Source organism: Sardina pilchardus, chromosome 1, assembly GCF_963854185.1.
Source record: "Sardina pilchardus chromosome 1, fSarPil1.1, whole genome shotgun sequence".
NCBI classification, from domain to species: domain Eukaryota; kingdom Metazoa; phylum Chordata; class Actinopteri; order Clupeiformes; family Clupeidae; genus Sardina; species Sardina pilchardus.
In genome coordinates, this window is record NC_084994.1 from 20,648,121 (window position 1) to 20,671,779 (window position 23,659).

A 23,659-nucleotide genomic window follows, 5' to 3' on the forward strand; every position below is an offset into this window, starting at 1 on the left:
CTGCAATTATTTAATATTTTTTATTTAATTAATATAGGCCATACTCTATTAAAGTGATCAGGCCCACCCAATGAGTAAATCTCTCCGTTCTTGTATAACCCAACACATTTTCTCTCCCAACTGGCTTGCATGTTATGCAGGCAAATACAACATTTCATATTAAGCGGAGATGTGAAAACAAACATCTCTTCAATCACAAAAAGACATTTGTCAGTCAGCAACATCTTGGAAAATCAGTTTTATTAAAGGCATTCCTGAGTGAATATACGATTAAAGGCATAGATTAGTGAATATACTATTAAAGGCATACATGAGTGAATATACTATAAACAAAAGCAGTAACAGCAGTAGGTGTCATTTAAATGAGCAGCAGCTAATGAATGTGTGTGTTTGTGTGTGTGTGTGTGTGTGTGTGTGTGTGTGTGTGTGTGTGTGTGTGTGTGTGTGTGTGTGTGTGTGTGTGTGCGCGTGTGTGCGTGTGTTTGGTGTGTGTGTGTGTGTTTGTGTGTGTGTGTGTATGTGTGTTTCAGGAAGCCACCCACTGTGCAAAGAGACGTATTTTGGACATCCAGATTCAGGTGCAGATTGTAACTCAAAATGGTCTTTTTTGCCAATGTCCAGTATTCACCAGGTTACCTAGTCCTATTGATGTCCAAATGGGGTCATCATGGTTAGCCATCCAAATAGCGGACCTAGCACTTTGCACATCGTGCAGTCGTCCAGAACTGGTCTTGGATCGACGGACGCAATAACAACATGATCTGCACGTCCATCAGACGTCTAATGTTTAGTGGGCAGCCAGCTGTGTGGAATTAAACAATGAGTTCTAAATAATGATCTGATTGATCAGTTGGACAGCAGTGACGCTAAAGTATCTCTGAAAGCTGAAGCTCTAAGTAACTAAAACGTAACGTAAAACAATACTTGATTACTTGAATACTTGAAAACTGATATGCTATTGGTGACCCTAGTGGTTGACCATCATTAAAATATATGGATATTTCAAAGGAGACATACTTCTTTGTGGGAGCAATGCAAAATTGACTACTTTCTCAATTAGCATTGATCTGCCCCCTTGGCGGTGTCACAAAGTTTTCAGAGATTCAGAGACTCTGGCCAACATGGAAATCTAAAAACGTTTAAAACTCAAATTGGTAGAGTGCATAGATCGAATAAGTGCTAGGAAATCATAAAGTAGTGTATACTATACATTGCGTGTGTGTGTGTGTGTGTGTGTGTGTGTGTGTGTGTGTGTGTGTGTGTGTGTGTGTATGTACACAAACACACACACACACACACACGCATATATATATACACAGTATAGTGGTTGGCACTGAGTTTAGAAACCTGTACAACAACATTTTGGATTCAGCCAATCCACATGATTAAACTTAAGACAACTCTGCAGCAAACAATGATTTTGGCACATGGACTCATTTTGTGTCAATGTAACAGTCGGGATACACCTGTATGTGCAACTGAAGTGGCTCGTTCCTAGAGCTTTTGCTGTAACATTTTGCTTTCACTAATAGTCAATGTAACTGGCCTTACATCAGGCACCAGGAGTGTTGCGTATGTGCCAGGGACATTCTACAAAAATACACCCATCTCAGGGGGAGCTGATACACATACATCTGCAGCATCTGTAACATGTTCTGCAGCATCTGTAACATATTCTAACAAAACTAGTCAACTACCATTACACTGCAGACGTTCACATTTATAACCAGCTGGTTTCTGCCGTTTTACAGGACAACTCTTCATGTCATTCTCCTGTTTATGCATCTTTTTTTAATCTTTTGTTTTTTCATGTAACACCCATTGGTGATGATGCATCTTTGGTTCGGTTCAAAACTGGAGGTAGTGCGGGCTGGTTCACTAGATAGCACCACGGTTCAAAGAATACTGAACAGCACCGGTTAAAGCACGGGTTCGTTGTCGGTGAAATCACCTGTGGATTAACACTTTCTACTATACTATATATATCTCTACTCATGGCAACAATTGATATGGACAGAAAACTCCTCTGAGCGGCAGAATGACACACCCACTATGGTTCGCAAAAAAAAAAAGTCGAAAGTATTTTCTGCTTCCGAACTGGATTTTGTTGGGTTGAAACGCTCCGAATGGTTCAAATGTTGGTTCGCGAATGGGAACAGAGCTTCTTTGGCAGTAGAAAAATGTGTATGTGTGTTTGAGGCAACATGTTGTGGCTATAATCTTAAGCTTTTAAAACTATACTATAACTATTAAAACATTTCCTTCACTTTCTCAAAGTTGTTCTTGCAGTCCTATTGTTATAACAGTCCAAAATAATAATCGTACTTGCTAACTCTGTTTCTATATCTTCTATCATTCTTTCCTCTTCAGATCTGTGGACATGTTTTCAACTATTCTGACTCTAAACCTTTTCTCCTCAATTTTTTTAGCTTTTTTTTGCAGTCCGCTATTGGATAGTCACACAAATTAAACACATTTCCAAACACATCTACCACCTCCTTGGGCATTCCCTTCTCTTCCGCTTTACGAACGACAAAGTTCCCTGCGGCTTGTGCGGAAGAAAAAAAAACTTTCCAATTTTCATTGAACATGATTTCTTGTTGTAATTTGGCCCCCTCTCTCTCTTTCTCCTCATCCTCCTCTCTCATCCTCCTCTGAGCCTCTTGGTACATGTCGTTAGTGTAGTAACTCCCTCCGTTATCTCTCACCATGACTTCGATCTTCTCCAGCAGGGCCGCCACCTGACTCAGATCCGATGTATTCTCGTTGTTGAGCACATGGTATCGGTGGTGGCAGCTCTGAATGAGATCTGTCAGCTGAGGGCTGCGGGCCAGAAAATTCTCAATGGTGCTCTTCAGCCGGTCACCGTTGGTAAAAAGCACAATGGTGTACTTGGACGCCCCCGGCCCAAAGTTCTCCTGAACCCACTTGACCGCGTTCCTCTCCTCCTCCGTGAACCTCCCGAGGCTGATGACCAGCAAGAAGGCGTGTGGCCCAGGGACAGACATCTCCACGCACCTCTGGATCTCGCTCCCCATCTCGCTGGTGGGCAGTGCCGTGTCGAACAGGCCAGGGGTGTCGACCACGGCGACGGGCCGACCGCACACCACGGCACACTTCCGCTCACAGGTGGCCGTGATCGACTCGGGAGAGAAGTCAACGTGAAAGTGGTCGCCGCTGCCCCCCAGGATGGTGTTTCCGGTGGCGCTCTTGCCAGCTCCGGTCTTGCCCAGCATCACGATCCTCAACTCAGCAGTGCCTATGGGGGTGACATGGATACAGTATGAGCGTAGAATAGAATTCATTGTTTACATACACATTGTTCGTTGTTTGCATACACTTCTAAAACTTAAATAGGGCTTTTAAAAAAACTGATTAATCTCATATTTTGAAATGAAATGATCATGATAAATATTTTTTACCTTTAAAGACTTCTTAAAGGACATTTTAAATACAAAATAAATATGTAGAGCATTTTGATAGTTCAAAATAACAGTTGATAAATTAACCTAACATTTGTCAGTAGTGATTATAGAACAAAAGCTGCCTTTGTTCTTAACCAAAATACAAGCCCCCCCCCCCCCCCCACAGCTTTCATCAACTGATATGACTCATACAAAGCAAAAAAGAGCATCATGTACTGTGAACTTTGCCATTTCTAGAAACATCAACTTCAAGAATCATGGACAAATTGATACTTTACTTTATCCTAGGAAAATTTTGGCTTTCATTAACTGATATGACTCATACAAAGCAAAAAAAAAAAAAAGTAGAAAAGCATCATGTGCTGTGGACTTTGATTTTCTGTGCCCATTTATAATGTAGAAGTGAGCATTATCACCTGTAGCATGTCGTGGCATCAACGCTGTCGTGGCATCAAAGCTGATTGGCTGCAAGTGACTGCTACAGGAGGGAGAATCATCAAGGCTGAAACGTTCTCCCTGAGTCCATTGACAGACACCAGCGGAACCCAACCTACCCCTTCCTGAGAGAGGAGAGGGGAGAAAGTGAAGAGAGAGACATACACATGGATTAAAGTGAAAAAAAATCATCTAACTGAAATTTTTTTGTCCAAAAAAATAAAATAAAAAATTGACACACGCAAGTGATGCAAATCAAAGGGCCTTAGCGTAGACCTACGTAAAATAGGGCCATACAGACTAATTGTACCCTCCGTTTACAAGTAACACATTTTAAAGTAGGCCTAGCTATTCAATACTGCAGACTGTTGCTTATTAAGAGTGCTCCGAGGGCCGGCCATAGCCCGTTGGCCGCCCCCCCCCAAAAAAAATAGGGGGTTGGGGGGTGTCACTGTCACCCCTGAGAAAAGTTATGAAATACTGTTATGTAAATGCATAAATTCTGCGAACTTTCAGTCAGAGATTAGGGCCAGCATTATGCTTAAAATGTATGTCTCCAAAACATTCCCTACCTGTTATCAGACATGCATGAAAACAATTAAAACTCACAGCCATAGGTTAACCGTCTCTGTTATTGGAGATTTGGAATAATTGATTTGAAATGTAATATGCTAAAGAATTCTGATGTTTTCTGATGTCAGGATATAATTTGGTGTAACTTTACTTAGTGTGATTAGGTGACATGTTGTTTAATTAATTGCATGTCACTTTAAGACGTTTTAGTTTTTGGCTAAACGTGATGCACGGCATGAATGTTAGGAGTTCCACGTTTTTTCTGACCGTGTTGGTCGTGTCAATTGTATGAGAACTGTGCTGTTTGTTACAATAAACATTCAAGAATATTAACTGGAAGATAAGACGTTTTTATAAGAACACGCGTCAGTCATAGGACTCCCATTATATAAGTTTTGTTTATTGGAAACGGACCTACAACTTTCTCTTTGAAGAAGACAAATTAGGCAAACTGTATAGACATAGCCTAAGCTACTGGATCCTTTTGAATTGTATAAATTAACCTTGTTGGCTTATAATAATTATTTTTTGAGAAATTAGCAGTTAAACTAAACAGTAGGATAGCTTAATAGTGGCGTGGCGCAGACACACACTTTTCCGTTGTCTGTCTCTGCGTTTCGGGCGCACCCGACTCTAATATTAATAATGACCGAAAGTAGGCTATATCCATGTTCTTTTTGACTATTCATCTTTAAGCTCCCCAACACTGCCGACCTCTAAGTAGCCTAATTTGATGAGATCGGGGAACTACACAGCAAGTGCGGACAAGAAGTCATCGCAAACAACGCAGAACTTTGCGCAGCTAGTGCGTGGATGTCTGTCCTGATACTATTCTATAGCTTACTATTACAACTGGCGAAACAACTGTTTATTTTCATTTTACTTTTATGAAGAATAATTAGCCCAAATCATAGACTAATTAAACTGAAAAAACGACAGCTTTCCTGAACTTCTGCAAAGCTTGTTTAACCTACAAAATAGGCATGCGGCTCCAAGTAGGCTATAAATCAAGACTGTTCTTTCATCTGTTTCAATTGGCCTTTCTTTCGTTTATTGTTGTATCATTATGATGATGATGATGATGATTATTAGTAGTAGCAGCCTAATAGTGGTAGTAGCCTAGTAGTAGCCTAATAGTGGTAGTAGCCTAATGTTCATCAACGCAGTTGCACGAACGCATTTATTTATGGCAGAGACTATTTGCACCCGGGTGTAAATAATGAACATTACTATTTACACCCGGGTGCAAATAATCAACATTACTATTTACACCCGGGTGTAAATAGTGTAATAATCAACATTACTATTTACACCCGGGTGTAAATAGTGTAATAATCAACAATACTATTTACACCCGATGTCTAACATCCATGTTCTCTGTCAATAGGCCTGTGTATTTACCAGCTCTACAGTAGGCTAGGCCTAATAGTTTTGAACAGTTTTTAGCTGTTTTGCCATGTCTGGGTTACTTGGAAGTGATTATACAAATATTAGGGTAATGAGTGGTCATGTGGTAGCTTCATCAAAGACAAGCTACTTTAAAGAGTTGTTTTCTGAGTTGTCTTCCAGGCAGCGCTGCCACTGTTGACTTAAAACACTTAATCCTACTCCTAACCTTAACCCTAACCTTAACCTAACCTTAACCCTAACCTTAACCTAACCTTAACCTTAACCCACGCCTAAGCGCCTTCCAGGCAGCGTTGGGGGCTCAAAGTCAAAACACAACCTTTCTAACAACTACTGAAGCCTACTTCTACTTAACTCTACTCATAACTGAAATAAAACCAGTAAATCTTTGACAGGTTCAAAAAGCACAAACTCTTATTTGCCGCGAGGTAACGTCATCTAAGAAAAAAGAAGTCATGATGCGTACTTTGGCAGGCAAAAAAAATAATAAATTCATCTGAAGTTCGAACCCAGCACCTCGAGCATGGTAACTCAGTCACTTTACCGCTGTACTGCGCCCCGTCGAAGAAGAAGGGGAGAATACTAATTATTGACTCACTTGTTGGGGTTGTTAGGTAACGGTAAACAAAATAAAAAGATCGTGTTTCTTGATTGTGCTTGCAAACGGACGGCTTTACCCGTTCACTGAATAAAGTTTGTGGAAATTTAGCACCACTTTCCCCTCTCAAATATAGTTGTAATAATCCTAACTTGTTAGATTTAGGTAGGCCATCTCCTGCCAAGATGGTCCCGCTATGTTGGATAGCACGCATTTCCGGTTTGGGTGCAAATAAGAAAATGCCTCCATTCCACTATTTACACCCGGGTGCAAATAATCACTCCGTTTATTTATTTATTTTATCTTGCGCACAACGAAGTTTTAACATAGGCTAAAACACAGGCCTATCACAAAACATGGTTCAACAAGAGGTGTAACCATCACTGCAGCTTGCAAGGGAGATCGCGCGCCCCCCCCCCCCCCCAATATTTTCTCCCCGGATCTGCATCAATCTCATGATTGACCTCTAGCGCCTCCGGTTGACGGAAATCCGTCGTAGCGACGGAAAACTTTAATCCATGCATACAGGAAAACAGACAGAAAGAGGGTGGAAACAGAGGGAGGTACTAATCAATAAAAGCCAGATAAACCATGTTGATACATTTAAAGATGGGATTTAAGTTTGTTTTCCTTTTCTTTCCTCTATAACTGAAACATTTGCTGACAATTCAAACCAAATTATTTATCAATAAAGCAATAAAATAATCAATTGAATGACTATGAGCAGGATCACAATTTGGTTGTATCTGTGTACATTTTGGATTGCATTGTCACAGATTTGAAAAAAAAAAAAAAAAAAAAAAAACTTGGAATGCTTGATTCAGTTATGTCAGAAACCCATGGAACTGAAATTCCATGTGCTTTGGACCAATACCAAGGAAGAGGTGATCTAAGTTTTGACTTGCCATATCTCCCTCAATTTAAATCACAGATATGTAGTTATCATATTGCTTGCAAATCTCCATCACATAAACATTATGTTACACCTTAACAGTTATCATAGTATAAGTGACTACAATATAAAGAAAAAACTTAAATGGGAAGAATTGTTTACATGAGCCTTCAACATCACAATGAAATTTACTCTATATATTTTTGAATTGTTGCCCAAATATCATTATTTATGTCTGAGTGTTTGTTTACCTGTACCATGTGCTATTCTGGTTATGTAACTGTTCATGTTTCGGTGTAAATAATATTTATGTAAACAATACTTTTTTTTTTTTTTTAAAGCTTAAAATGATAAGTTCCATGGGCTTGAATTGGATTTAATTTTATTCAAATTAAAGTGATGCAGTCCAAAAATGTGATGATCTGACAGACTTATGACTTACATAGACCCAATTGATTCCCTAAAGCTAATGCTGTACTAGAGTTACTTGCCAAATTGGAGGTCCGTCTCCAGGTCCAAAGCCCGCTGATTTAAGTCCATGTTCCTCAAGATGCTGGACACGACGCTGCCACAGTTAGGCTTGGTGTAAGCCTCCACCAGCATGCACACGGTCTCCTCCACGGTAGCATTCTCCAGTCTCCGCCAGGCGATTGGGCCATAAATCTGCAGGCGGTGCTTGAACCTCCTGAAGCAGTCCGATTCAAGATTGTCCAGTGTCTTTATCAAGATATCTGAGATTGTGCCCATTATTTGACTTCCGTTCAGGCAGCCCTGATGAAGTAAAACAAACAATAGACTTAAAATGAAGGAAATAAACAATATACTTTTTAACTAAGCAGTTATATAAGTATATGCAAATCCAGAGGTTTACTGAGCAATCTTTGGAAGCACACAACAATTAATAAATAACACATGCTGATCTTTAAAACAAAACAAAAAGCAAAAAAAAATGCTAAAAACTCCCAACTTTAAATTATTTCGGTGCTTTCACTACATAGAATTGAAAGGAATATATTGTGATATTAGGCTATCACAGAACAGATAAAAAAGTGCTCTTTTTATTAATGTATTTATTTATTTTATCAGGAACCTGCATGCATGTGATTACTAATATTATAAATATTGTACATGGCTGTATAATCATGTGATATGCAGAGGTGGAAAACTTCACCTTCAGAAAGAAAAAAGTCCTACCACATACTGTATCTGTGCCAAGCATTCACTTAAACCAGTCGATTTTTAATTAGCACAACTCTTCAGCCAGGTAGAGCAGCTAATTGATGAGATCACCTGTACTAAGTGCACTGGTAGAACCAATAGTATGGACTTTACTCGCTGAAGCTGGAGTTGGATATGTTACTAGGCCTACTGATTGACTAGCATCTGCCTACCGGTGGAAAGTGAACCAACTCCGGTAGGCTATTGCCTTAGGACTTTTGTAGTTGCTGGTGTTACTGATCTACTAACCTCTGTGTTAACGTGTTAGCTGCTGCATGTTCGACTGGCAATATGTTAATACATCAGCAACATAGAGTTGCTGTTCGAAGGTTTGAGGTAGTGGCGAAATCAGTTATTTCTAAATAATGCATTAATGCAACATATTTTGTCTGGCCAGAGAACTTCAGATTGAAGGCTCTTCCCCACCCTTTGGAGACACTCTCCTTTCGTGTTCGCGGTCAAATGATCTATAATGAGGCTTAGCCTAATTGCTTTGTAAACACAGAGCATCTGAATACACAAAACCAATTTTGCCCTGAATACACAAAACAATTCGGGTGTTGTAGGCTATTTAAGTCAAGAAAAAACACTAATGTGGAACGTTACACAACTGGAAGGTTACGCAACTAAGGATAACGGTTTGCTTGCTTGCTGGCGTAGGCTATACGCTGGTGAATGCCTACAGGCTACTATCAGAAGCGTGATGAAGACCTATTATCAGAACACCAAATGTAGTAGCCTAGCCTACCGTATTTAGAAGCCTATCGTATTCATTAAAATCATCAGTAGCCTAATCTCGTTGCGTTGCGTCAGGCCTACTTCATGATGCATCCGCCGCGTTAGGCTATAGATGCACCGCATTTTGGTCTGCCGCAATTTCTCTTCTTCCAAACGTGCTACCGACCAAAACACTCTCGGCCGACTAAGTTAGGTTACAAATGTTTCCACTTCCCAAGTATCAACATCGCTTGTTTAACCTTCCCCTTAAGCCCCGGTGGTTTATCGAGCATTGGCTAACCAGTCAACAAATGGCCGCGTGGCCTGCATTTTTTTCAGGTTCGAGTAGACTACCATATCGAAGATTGTAGGCTAGCCTAGACTAGGCTTTGCGTTGTGAGCATGTTACATAATGCTTACTTCGGCTACCTAACACGAAATACCTTACTTTTCCGAGTAAAGTTGTTCAACTTACCGTGGAGGACGACATTTGTCTGCAGGAGGCTAGTTTACTTTCGGTTTCGAATGATTGCGTCATAGGCTTGACCACCCCCACCACAGGCACAGTTTAGTAGACTAATCAGTCGGAATAGTTACAAATACATTATTCTGTAATGCAAACATGTATGTCCATAAGAAATGTCTAATGAACTTTTAATTCAATTCATTAAAAATAAATGTTTACTCACTTAAATACTTCAAGTTTCATTTACGGTAAGTAAGTTACATGAACATACATTGAGCTTATTAGCCTTTAATCTTGATGGCACATAAACTCTTCATAGGGTGAACAGCACTTCTGTTCCACTTTGGGCAGGTCTTAGGCTTTCGTAAATTGTTGTAAATTGCCCCATGCAAAACAGTAATGTCTAATGTAAAATATATTTCAATTGGCCTACACTACTACCATATTTTAATGCTGGTCATAATGGTGTTACTTAGAGAGTCAATAGTTCTCTGAGGTGGTAGGCTACTCATTGTGCAAAGTTTGAGAAACACTGCGTTACTGTATTTTGCCTGTGGGTCTCACTCTGGACAGCCGCTTCTAGTGTCCCTCAGCTCTCGCTGCTCAACACCATTTACTAGAGGAGCAAATATAGCACAAGGACATATGTGATCTACACTTAGAACCTAAAATGCATGTTGCTCACTTTTCACTTTATTGTTTCACTTAGTTTATAATTCCTGTCATCAAATTACCTGTTATAAAGTAACAATACAATATTTTATGATTAGATATATATAAAAAAGAAATCTCACAGCAAATTCCACAACACCACCCATCATGCAAATCCAGTGACCTTTTTCCAGTGACCTTTAGAGGCCTAAATATGTACAGTAAGCCACAGGTGTACCACCAGTGTCCCCTAGTGGTGATTTGCTGAACAGCACCACTAGACACAAGACAATTACTGTAGACTAGCTGCACAAAAGGCTCTCGGTGAGCTTGTTTGTTTCCTGTGGAGCCGCCATTCTTTATTGTGACATGCTGATTCACCAGTCTCCGCAGGAAACAAACAAGCTCACCGAGAGCCTTTTTGTGCAACTACACAGCAATAAGCAATGTTATACTGCAGGACAGTGGAGAATGACAGGGAGTGAATGGGAGAGAGAGTTGGGGTGGGATCCGGAAAGGACCAGAGGGCGGGAATCAAACTCGGGTCACCGGTGTGCGGTGCAGGTGCCCCAGCCAGTTGCGCCACCGCTGGGGCCTCCTATGCACCATTATATTTATAGTTTGTCAAACAAAGCTAGTTTGTTCTTGTGTTCTTGTTTTATTTATGTTACCCTCCCTTTATGCAACCAGCTTCAGGTGCTTTCCAGATCCTGCTATACTAGTTTACTGCCCTCTTGTCTTTTCTTTTCAAAGGAGACTCGGCATAGCTTTGTGAGGCTTGGTAACAAATGAAAAACATTTGGGCGTGGGGGAAAAAAGAGATTACCTTGATAACTGGTGCACACTGTGACTTGGCAGGGTCCCTTTATGACCTTTACCCATGCACTGTGAATATAAAGGTGCTGAAATGTTTTTTTTTTTTATATATATATATACATATATGGGCATGGTTCCATGGAGAGTCAAAACTCTGTGTTGAACCTTTACATCAGATGCAAGGTTCTACACCTTGGAATTGGTTCTTCAGAGCCTCAGATCATAATGGGCTAGGACTATTATGGTATGTCATTATGCCATAACAGAGTCTCTGGACTTTCTTGTTCTCTTTATAAGCTCTGATATGAGTAAACACGCTCACCAAGAGCCTTTCGAGCTACTAGTACATTGTCTCTGCTTCCTTCGCCCATGTTAATGTTATTATCGATAATCCCTACTGCTTGTTAGTCGAGTAAGAACTGCTTTTGGTTCCGTTTCATGGGTTGGGTCATTGCGATGAGCTGAAGTTATGTTTTCACCAAGATTACACCTCCCCTGGAAATACCAAATTGTTTAATCCTCTTTAAATTTCTCTTCAACCCTTAATAGTGTTCTATAAATGTGTTATTTTAGCCATAGTGAGAACCTATACAGCTATGGTTCAATATTTACAAGTCAACCCTTCATGGACTAATTAAATGGAAGATTAATTCTGTTGAACAACAACAACAAAAAAAAAAACACCAGCATGAGTATATGGGAGTAGCCTACACATTTATTCAGTTGCTAACTTCATAAGTACTGTAGTAGACATAAGATGCTGACACATCCCAACCTCTTAATTCATTTTCTCTACTCATTTTTGATACATGTTTCAATCCCTCTACCAATATATTCACCCACTGTTTCTCCAATCGTTCCACCTAGGTCTGTGATATCATCAATTACACCTCCGAGAATTTCCCCAGCCCATCCTTCAGCCCTTTGTTCACTCGCCATCCATGTTCCTGCCTCTCCACCAGCTCTCCCACCTGCTGCTCCTCCATATGCACCCCCATGTTTGTATCCCTCTTGTGCTCCTGTATATGCACCAGTGGCGCCCCCTACAGCTGCTCCTACTTTTGCCCCTGCAGCCGTTGCACTAAATACACCAGCTACGGCTGCTCCTACAGTAGCTTTGCTCCAGCCTCTGCTCCTCCTGTAATCAATCCGCCGAGTGCTCCGAGTATGGACCTCTGAAGTTCGCCTACAAAAAGGATCCAAAGCTGCAATCTTTGCCCATATAAGGAGATCCGGGAGTTAATTGAAGCTAACTGCCTATGGCAAGTTGCATTGTAAGTTAGCTTTGGGGTAGCAAAGATCAAAGTGTGCTGTCTTCACCTGCCGAAGATCACAGTATCCATTAGAAGGCAGTGGACAAAACTGTGTAGTGAAAAACGTCTGCATTTCAAATGTCATCATCCCCGCGAGAGTTTAACAGGTGCGATTATTGAAAATCCCCATGTTATTTTCCCATAGAAAAAATCTCAAGATACCGGATCTCCTTATTTGGGCAAAGATGGTGGCTTTTTTGTAGGCGAACTTCAGAGGTCTATTGCTCCTCCCACTGCTCCTCCTGCTGCTCCTCCGGCTCCGCCCCCAGCTCCTCCTGCAACTGCTCCAACCACTTCATCTTCTTGGGGGAGCAAAACGTTACAAGGAGTTAAAGAGGAACTATGCAGGATTGGCGATTTCATCTCTGGTTTCGGTTTCGTTGTTCGTTTTCGCTCATTTTATGCTTGCATTTTCTCTGCAGAGCTTCCCCGACAGCTTTAGCGTGTATATTTATACATGTACAGGCTATATTTAAATATATAAATTGCAAGCATGGTTCTTCGTCTCAGACTTCCAGATGTAAACAAAGAGCGATCGTCTCCTGCAGAAAGTTGCATAGGGTCTCTTTAAAAGTGAGCTATTCATTGTGAAATCATCATCAAAAAAAAAAAAACTGTCTGTGTTTGTGTGTGATGGTGTACCTCTAGGAGCATTTATTTTGCTAATTGCTGGAGGAAACAGTAGCATAAAAATGGACCTTCTCTCAATTAACTGTGAGAGCTTGTCATCTTAAAGGGATAATCCGGAGTGAAATTCACTTTAGATCAATTTTTCGGACTATTGGGAGTGTTGAGTTGACACCAAAATCATGTCATTCGGATGTATTTTGAGAAAGTTCGAGTTCACCGTTTTTAGCCAAAACTCGTTAGCCTGTAAGTGACCGGGGCAGGTCCTTTCGCCACTACAAAACGCTATTTTTATACCTCTTCTACTGTTCCAAACAACGCTACACTTACGTGGTAGTGAGTAGAGGGTCCCTGAAGCCAAACCGAAGTATCCTCACGTCTTTATGTGGTCGGATAGAGAGTCCAGAATGAATTTAATCGAGTCAGTACCTTTCCGGAAATGTTAGTAAAGTGTTGTTGAAGCGTTGCGCAGCTGCCATAGTGACATTTCCGGAAGGTACTGACTCGATTAAATTCATTCTTCTCCGATAAATTTTTCAACCTCCCTTCCAGTCATTTTACCTACAGTTTCTCCCATCTCTCCACCTTCTTCGATTGCTTTTTCTAGAACTTTGAGATCTGTGCCATCCATGACAGATTTGATTATTTTATCTGGGTTTACATCTTCACTTGCTGCATTAATTGTCCCAGCTATTCCCCCGGCCACTGTTCCAGCTTTTCCTCCGGCTCTCCCACCCTCTGCTCCTCCGCGTTCACCCCCTTTGCTGAATCCCTTGATTGCTCCTGTCACTGCACCAGTGACACCCCCTACCACTGCTCCTACTTTCGCTCCTACAATTCCTCCTAGTGCTGCTCCTCCCTTTGCTCCTCCTGTTGCTCCACCCACTGCTCCCCCAACACCTCCTGCAACTACTCCTCCAGGAGCTACAGCTTCAATGGCTCCATGTCTTTGACACTCATGACAGACATCTCCTCGCATTGCTTCTTTCAGTTTTGCTCCTTCAATCACCTCTCCTTTAAGTTTTCCATTGGCCAAAGAAGCTAAGGTGAAATGGCATTGTGAAGTCATTAAAAGTCATACATTTCTTCACCGGGCCACAGTCATAGATAGTCTCTCTGTGTGTGTGTGTGTGTGTGTGTGTGTGTGTGTGTGTGTGTGTGTGTGTGTGTGTGTGTGTGTGCGTGCCTGCGTGCGTGCGTATACGTGCGTGTGTGTGCATGTGTGAGTAGCTCACTGAAAATTGCTGGAGGAATCTCTACAAATGAGTTTCATTTGTCAGGTGATAAATGCTCAACTGTTCAGTGGTTCAACTGGTTTGTTGAGAAAGGTCAAGAGGTTTTTATGAACTAGCAGAATTATTGTATGTGATTGCCATCATATTTCTTAAGCAAAGACAGTATTTTGTGGCTGCAACGTCCACCCCATGATCATTTCCTGATCCCACCCATTCCAAAATGTCCAACAGTATGATTATCACCACATCAGATATCAAAATATGACAAATTATTTCATTACTGGTAATCATAATAACAATAATTTATAAGTATGTAGTCCAGAGATTAAAAGAGAAAGTGCAAATGGAAGAGCTGTACATAAAGAGAAAAAGATAACAAGCAAGTTTAAAATGATTTCTTACTTGGTAAAAGAGTGCCTCCATGTACCACAGGCGATGTCCTCAGTTCCATCTTTTTGAGCTTTTCAAATGAGACCACAGCAGGGAAGTTATGATAGACTCTCTGTTGAGAACACAGATTCTCTCCAAATGATCTTCAGTCAGTTCCTGAATCTCTGTGGCATATCTCCCACAGTCACATGCTGCACCTGCACAAGCACCTCCTTCTCAGCCTCCTCTTCCATTGCCTCTTCCCACTTTCTCTAGATCTTCTCTTCTCTCTCTCTCTCTCACTTTTTTTTTTTTTTTTTTTCCCACCACCCCCCCCCCCCCCCCGTCTTCGGAGGTCAACTTTATTTTTATTCACATCAAGGTTTAACAAAAAAAGAGAATGGTTGAAGGAGCTCCGAGTGCCCTTATCCCAGTGCACAAGATACAAAACAAAACTAAACTAAACTAAGCAAAACAACATAAAAAAATAAATAAATATATATATATATTATCAGACATTAAAGAGTGACAAGGTGTAGCTTAGAGACAGGGAGGTACACAGACAGACAGACAGATAGACAGAGACCGGTAGACAGACAGACAGATGGAGACAGACATGCAGACAGACAGAGACTGGCACACAAACAGAGACTGGTAAACAGACAAACAATCAGACAGACAAGACAAGACCGCCAGGACAGACAGAGACAGGTACACAAACAGAGACAGATAAACAGACAGACATGCATACAGACAGGACAAGACAGACAGGACAGACAGAGACAGGTACACAAACAGAGACAGATAGACAGACAGACAGACAGACAGACATACAGACATACAGACAAGACAAGACAAGACAGACAAAGACAGACTCTCTCTCTCTCTCTATCTCTATCTCATGCTCAGCCTCCAGTCTCAGTCTCACATTCTTACACAAACACACGTGCACGCATGGAAGCAAACACTCACGCATGAACCCTCACAACACAAAATGGACCCCATGTCAAAGAATATTAAAATAAAATATGAAAAAAAGCTTTATAGCTAAACAAATCTAAACTAATAATCTGTCATGACTCATGAGTCTTCTTAACAAACCAGTTGAACCACTGAGCAGATGTATTGTGCCAGAGTGCCAAGCCAGCATGTTATAATGAACAGTACAATATGTAAAATATTGCAGTATACTGTATGCCACTGTGTCAAAAGACAACATGCTCATGATAACCATTGAGCTACTGCAATAACTTTTTTTCAGAGGGGAATAATGTTATGTGCAGTAGACCTCAAAATCTCAATCCACTGTGGGGTTCAATTCCAATCCTTTCTGTTCCCAGGCTGTCCAGCTTTATTTTTACATGTTTTATATTCATGAGTCCATGGTGTGGTCTGTCCATGATGTGTATTATTTTGTGAGTGTGTGTGTGTGTGTGTGTGTGTGTGTGTGTGTGTGTGTGTGTGTGTGTGTGTGTGTGTGTGTAAGATGAAGTGAGACTGGAGGCTGAAAGGGAGGTGCGTATGCATGTGCAGGTAAAGTTTATGACTGTAGGGACTCACAGCTGTGACTGTAGGGCAGTGGTCCCCAATTAGTTTTCCCGAGGGCCAAATTCTGTACAGCAAGTGAGGCTGAGGGCCAACAACAACCCCCCCCCCCCCCCCCCCCCCCCACAATTGTAGCCTACACATTTGCTAAATGAAACTTAAAGCATTATCAGCTGCCACACATTTATCTAGGCCTAAGTGCCTGATGTGAACAGAGGCAAACTGTGGACAATTACCCATGTGGACATCCACCCATGGGTGTTGGAGGCTTTTTGAAAGTGGGTGGTACAGATCAGCAGAAAAAAAAATTAGCTCTGCTAGATGCAACTTCCTCTATTCTGGTATATTTGAACAGGTTGTTAGATTAGAATTGTATCTTGCAAAGTAAAGCTTTTGATTCAATGACTAATTCTGAACCAGCTTTAATAACCTCATGATAGGCCTAGTTAACCTTGCATGCAGTTGCCATGATCTGTTAAATTAATTTCTTTAATGTTTTGAATGCAGGCCCTGAGTGGCTAATCGGTAGCTTCGGGAGAATTCCGTTAACGTTTTGGGGTAGCCTAGTCTGAATGTCTTGATTGTTTCTGAAGCTCATTGTGCTGTGCCGTCGTGGCACTTCAGCAGAGCAGTCGCAGCCCCTTATCACTTTCCCAAATATTAATAAAGTAGCTCTCGCAAAAACTGTGCATTAATATTAGCAGTGGTTTATTGACACGGATTTAACGTAATCAAAACGAGAAGGATTTCGCGAGTGTATTGTAGCCACTTCCAGCGGTTACTTCAGCTAGAAATTGACTGCTCATTTGTCTGTGCGTGTGTGCGCTTATGCGTGCTGTGAGGACAGGCAATGAAAACCTGAGAATGAGATGGAGTTTCATTGTAGCATTTGTGATCAATTGGAATAAATTTGACATGGACGTCGGATACGAACAGTATGAAAAGTGAATGACTATCAGATGTTGTAACCCACTGAAGTAGAGAGATCGCTAATCACGCGTGGCCAACATGACTGTTTACCTTTGTTCAGACTTGACGTGGCGGGCCAAAAAAATACTGTGCGCGGGCCGGATCTGGCCCGCGGGCCGCCATTTGGGGACCACTGCTGTAGGGGATATGCCACAGAGATTCAGGAACTCACTTAAGATCAACCGGAGATACTTTGTTTTGAATACAGAATCTAACATAACTTTCCTCACAGTCTGGTCTTATTTCATAAGCTTTGAAAACTCAAGAAGATGAAAGACCTTTTTGTCAGGATGATGCTGATGTGGACAATGCACAGTGGTAAATATATTTAGATATATTTACATTTATATTTAGATTTGTAATCTACAGGCAATCAAGTGTCAAGAATGTTGATATAAGTTGATATACATTGTCTAACACTATGTCATACCACATAAACATACTTTTTTTGATATTTTGATATTTTTGGTATATTCAGACAGAACAGTGAAAAGTGATAGACAGGGCAAACCCTGTATATACCAAGCAGAAATGGATTGTACACGAAAAAGTACTATAGAATCAATTGAGAAAAGTTTGGTAGTGACCTTAATAATATCGTTCTGGGTTTCTATAGCTGATGAGGAAATATAATTGTATTTAGAGAAGGTGAAGTTCTCCCCACTGTGGAATGTAGAAAGCGATGTTACATGGACAGGAATTCAAACACACCCAAATCTTACTGTTGTTGTCATCGTGGTTCATTGACATGCAATACTGTATGTCATTTTTGTCATCATTTCTTTTTTTGTTTAGGACTGGCATAGAGGCAATAGGCACATACTGTTGTCGGTGCCTTTTGCTCTGTGAACTTGCACAAGCAAACTTGCTCATCACTGAAATACCACAAAACCATTGTGAGCCATTGTGAGACTCTCTGAGACCAGTTGGAACAGTTTAATTGTTCTCTGTTGTTGGGTTTTCAGGCAATTACATCTTGTTTGAGCTGTTTTTAATTATGGGGCTATAATAGCCCCGAGTTTTCATTACAGTGCATGAAAATGCACTGTACTGTTCTTCCTAGTCTTCTACTTCAACTTCTTATTATTACAGTGCATGAAAATGCACTGTACTGTTATTCCAAGTCTTCTTATTATTACAGTGCATGAAAATGCACTGTACTGTTCTTCCTATTCTTCTTATTATTATTATTAGAGTGCATGAAAATGCACTCTACTGTTATCCGACATCTTCTTATTATTATTTTTCCTCTAACGTTTTTGTGCGCGCAATTCAGCTTCAACCGTTTAACGTAGAAACTTCATTCAAACTGCGGTGCGTAGGTCTTACTTAGGTGACTTCAGCTATGTATTTTTCAACTTTGTAACTTTTATACTTTTTGAACTATTAAATAAAAACTATTCAAATTTCCCCCATAGACTTAACATTGCTCATTATGACATCACGGCAGCAATTAGAATGTTACCCCAGCTGGTCAGCCACCTGGGCACCAACTGTCAGTTTCTCTCAGGCTTTAAGCATACAATCTCTCTGAAGACTACACATATCCTGTTAAACTGTTTCCTCTGTCCACAACTGTTTCAAAATAAAAGTCCTCACTGCAATAATACACTATTAAATCATTTAACCATTGAAACTACTCAACTATTTAACTGTTCAACCATTCCAACTGTCAGTTATCATCAACTATGCCTCCAGTCAACTACATGAAACCTCCATGTACCTAGCAACCAGCATAGCAACCATTAAAATCAAGCGTTTATGACCGTTTCCATAGCAACCAACATGATTTTACTACAGTAACTTCTTTATTCCTGATAGTGGCCACCATAGATACCCTATCAACAAATGTTTCAAAATAAAAGTCCTCACTAGCAAGTTAGCTAATTAGCATAGTTAGCATTTTTAGCATAACTGCTAGAAATGATTAGCTAAATTAGCTAATCAACCTGGTTAGCATAGTTAGCATAGTTACATTTTTAGCATAACTGTTAGAAATGATTAGCTAAGTTAGCCAATCAGCCTGGTTAGCATTGTTAGCATTTTTAGCATAATTGCTAGAAATCATTAGTTCAGTTAGAACTGTAATGTTTAAGCTTTAAACTGTCTACCTTCACACTATCAGCTTTCTTTAAACTATGCAACCACCATGTTTACCCTAGCTACATCTTAGTAACTATATCTACATTATCTACTGTATCTATACATTTTTGCATTTTCATGCACTCGTAATTTCCCTGGAATTACATTCTCTAGTTAAACTTCTTCTTCTAACGCTCGCAATTCAGCTTCAACCGTTTAACGTAGAAACTGCATTCAAACGTTGTTGCGTAGGTCTTGCTTATGCCATGTGTGCTTTGTATTTTTCAACTTTGTAACTTTTATACTTTTTGAACTATTAAATAAAAACTATTAACAATTTCCCCATAGACTTAACATTGCTCATTATGACATCACGGCAGCAATTAGAATGTTACACCAGGTGGCCAGTCCAGGTGCAGCAGCTCTCTCACTCTCTCAGGATTTAAACACTGGCCCTCTTGAGACTACATTTTCTGTTCCCCTGTATCCTCTGCGCATAACTGTATCAACGTAAGTCTTCCTAATTCCATCCAACTTTCTATCCATTCATCTTCTTCAAACCATTCACTCATCCACCCATTCTTAACAGTCTGCCTATCAACATCAATTAGACGATCTACATTCAACTTTTAAACAATCTACTCTGTCTCAGCTTTAAGCACACACTCTCTTAAGACTAGCCAGTTAAATTGATTACACCTGTATCTGTATCCACTACTCTCAGTAGAGAGCTGTGTCTCTCCATTCTACAAGAATATAAGGCACATTCCATCCAACTTTCTATCCATTCATCTTCTTCAGACCATTCACTCATCCACCCATTAAACTGTCTATCAACATCTATTAAACAATCTGCCTATCAACATCCATTAAACTCTCTGTCTATCAACATTAATTAGACTATCTACATTCAACTTTTAAATGATTTACTCTGTCTCAGGCTTTAAAATACACTCATGGCTCTCTTAAGACCAGCCAGTTAAATTGATTACATCTGTATCAACTACTCTCAGAGAGCTGTATCAGTGTCTCTCTTAACAAGAATATAAGGCACATTCCATCCAACCTTCTATCCATTCATCTTCTTCAGACCATTCACTCATCCACCCATTAAACTGTCAATCAATATCTATTAAACAATCTGCCTATCAACATCCATTAAACTTTCTGTCTATCAACATTAATTAGACTATCTACATACAACTTTTAAAGTATTTACTGTGGGTGCCTCTCAAGCAGCGTTTATATGTCCTCCCTTGCTCCTCGATCCTCAATGATCTACATAAAGAAAGATAAAAGAAGGGCTAGACTATCCCATTGTTGCCACTCCATCATTCTTTATGTAGATCAGTGAGGATCAAGGAGCGAGAGAGGACGCTTAAACGCTATATGAGAGGCACCCTCTGTCTCAGGCTTTAAGCATACAATCTCATTAAGACTACAGATCCTGTTTCACTACTTCCTCTGTCCACAACTGTTTCAAAATAAAGGTCCTCACTGCAATACACTATTAAATCATTTAACCATTGTAACTACTCAACTATTTAACTGTTCAACCATTCCAACTGTCAGTTATCAACTATGCCTCCAGTCAACTACACGAAACCTCAATGTACCTAGCAACCAACATAGCAACCATTAAAATTAAGCGTTTATGACAGTTTCCATAGCAACCAACTTGATTATACTGCAGTAACTTCTTGTTTCCTGATAGTGGCCACCATGGATACCCTAGCAACAAATGTTTCAAAATAAAAGTCCTCACTAGCAAGTTAGCTAGTTAGCATTGTTAGCATAGTTAGCATTTTTAGCATAACTGCTATAAATCATCAACTAAGTCAACTAATCAACCTGGTTAGCATTGTTAACATTGTTAACATAGTTAGCTGATCAACATAGTCAACATATTTTAAGATACCTAGCATGATTAGCAACCTAGCAACCAGCATGGCAACCAATTTAAGTGTGAAACCACTGTCAACTACTTCCACAATCACAACCTAGCAACCAACATGGCTACCCTAGCAACCAGCCTAGCAATGCCTTGAGTTACTATAGCAACCACCACAACTACCCTAGCAACATCTTAGCAATAATCTTATTTACCCTAGCAACCACCTCATGTACCCTAGCATCAGCCTAGCAACTACTTCCAGCTTGATAACATCAGGTAATGTTGAATTTGCCTAATCTACCCTTACGACTCTTTAACAACACTTTTTGATCACTGCTGGAGTGTTCAAAGTTGGCATCAAGTATAATATGTTGTGTGAAATTTTCAACCAGCTTCAACCCTTTCTGGTCACATTCATTACATGCCTTTAGGCTACATTAAGACTTGACTATTGCAACTCACCTTATTTTGTCACAAGATTACAAATGGTTCAAAATGTTGCTGCTAGATTAGGCCTATCTACTGGAACTAAGAAGCGTGATCGTATCACTCCTGTTGTGTGAACTGCACTGGCTACCAATGAAATATAGAATTGAATTGAACTGTTTGTTTTTAGGCTTGCATGAATCAGCACCACAACACATCTGCAACACAATACATCTGTCCTGCTATGTCTTCCCAACATTTTCTCTCTTTTCCTTCATCTCAATTTACAACTAGAGCCTTTTCTGTTTCTGCTCAATTCTGGAATCGTCTCTCAAATTAGGTCAATCAATCCATATTATTGATAATTTTAAATCCATGTTAAAAGCTTCTTTTTTTTCATTAGGATTTTTCAGGACTTGGCAATATTTTCTGTTGTTTCTTAATGGAAGTGAATGGATTCCGCGCCGATTATCTGCACAAGGTGGAAAGCGGATTTTCCGCCTGTCCACCCCGAGCTGAACGAGTAGAAAAAAGTTCTACTCAAGGCGGATAAATGAAAAAATCTTTGAAAAACTATTTAATTCTTATTCTTCTTCTTCTAACGCAGTTAATGCAACTTCAACCGTTTAACGTAGAAACTTCATTCAAACTTTGTTGCGTAGGTCTTACTTACGCGATGTGGGCTTTATATTTTTCAACTTTGTAACTTTTATACTTTTTGAACTAGTAATTAAAAACTATTCAACTTTCCCCATAGACTTAACATTGCTCATTATGACATCACGGCAGCAATTAGAATGTTACGCCAGGTGGCCAGTCCAGGTGCAGCAGCTCTCTCTCTCACACTGGCTCTCTTGAGACTACATTTTCTGTTCCCCTGTATCAACTGTATCAACATAAGTCTTCCTAATTCCATCCAACTTTCTATCCATTCATCTTCTTCAAACCATTCACTCATCCACCCATTCTAAACAGTCTGCCTATCAACATCAATTAGACGATCTACATTCAACTTTTAAACAATCTACTCTGTCTCAGGCTTTAAGCACACACTCTGGCTGTCTTAAGACTAGCCAGTTAAATTGATTACACCTGTATCTGTATCCACTACTCTCAGTAGAGAGCTGTGTCTCTCCACTCTACAAGAATATAAGGCACATTCCATCCAACTCTCTATCCATTCATCTTCTTCAGACCATTCACTCATCCACCCATTAAACTGTCTATCAACATCCATTAAACTCTCTGTCTATCAACACTAATTAGACTACATTCAACTTTTAAATTATTTACTCTGTCTCAGGCTTCAAGCATATACACTCTTCTCTTAAGACTAGCCAGTTAAATTGATTACACCTGTATCAACTGTCAGTTTCTCTGGCTATAAGCATACAATCTCTCTGACGACTACATATCCTGTTAACTGTTTCCTCTGTCCACAACTGTTTCAAAATAAAAGTCCTCACTGCAATAATACACCATTAAATCATTTAACCATTGAAACTACTCAACTATTTAACTGTTCAACCATTCCAACTGTCAGTTATCATCAACTATGACTCCAGTCAACTACATGAAACCTCCATGTACCTAGCAACCAACATAACAACCATTAAAATTAAGCGTTTATGACCGTTTCCATAGCAACCAACATGATTATACTGCAGTAACTTCTTGTTTCCTGATAGTGGCCACAATGGATACCCTTGCAACAAATGTTTCAAAATAAAAGTCCTCACTAGCAAGTTAGCTTGTTAGCATGTTTAGCATAGTTAGCATTTTTAGCATAACTACAAAAAAATCATCAACTAAGTTAGCTAATCAACCTGGTTAGCATTGTTAGCAAATGTAGCATTGTTAGCATAGTTAGCATTTTTAGCATTACTACTAGAAATCATCGGTTAAGTTAGCTAATCAACCTGGTTAGCATTGTTAGTAAAGTTAGCATTGCTAGCATAATTAGCATTTTTAACGTAACTGCTAGAAATCATTAGCTAAGTT

General features: G+C 40.0%; 1 protein-coding gene across 2 annotated transcripts; it reads right to left on the reverse strand.

Annotated features, from left to right (window-relative positions):
- Positions 1-1,211: 1,211 nt before the first annotated feature.
- Positions 1,212-9,792, reverse strand: LOC134084220 (GTPase IMAP family member 9-like). Of its 2 annotated transcripts, none has more exons than XM_062539858.1 (4): positions 9,741-9,792; positions 7,822-8,101; positions 3,842-3,985; positions 1,212-3,259 (listed from the first exon to the last, which is right to left on the reverse strand). In XM_062539858.1, the coding sequence occupies exons 1-4, from the start codon at positions 9,753-9,755 to the stop codon at positions 2,391-2,393; spliced, it is 1,308 nt and encodes a 435-aa protein (XP_062395842.1). In that variant the 5' UTR covers positions 9,756-9,792; the 3' UTR covers positions 1,212-2,390. The 2 variants fall into 2 exon arrangements, with proteins under 2 accessions (XP_062395842.1, XP_062395843.1); XM_062539859.1 differs by lacking the exon at positions 9,741-9,792 and adding an exon at positions 8,525-8,615.
- Positions 9,793-23,659: the final 13,867 nt, after the last annotated feature.

Excerpts from the sequence above, each read along its gene's own strand:
- LOC134084220 (XM_062539858.1), bottom strand. Across the intron at positions 3,986-7,821 it reads GGAGACGGACCTCCAATTTG|GAAGGGGTAGGTTGGGTTCC; the intron begins GCAAGTAACTCT and ends CTCCTCTCTCAG. Across the intron at positions 3,260-3,841 it reads GATGCCACGACATGCTACAG|GCACTGCTGAGTTGAGGATC; the intron begins GTGATAATGCTC and ends TCACCCCCATAG.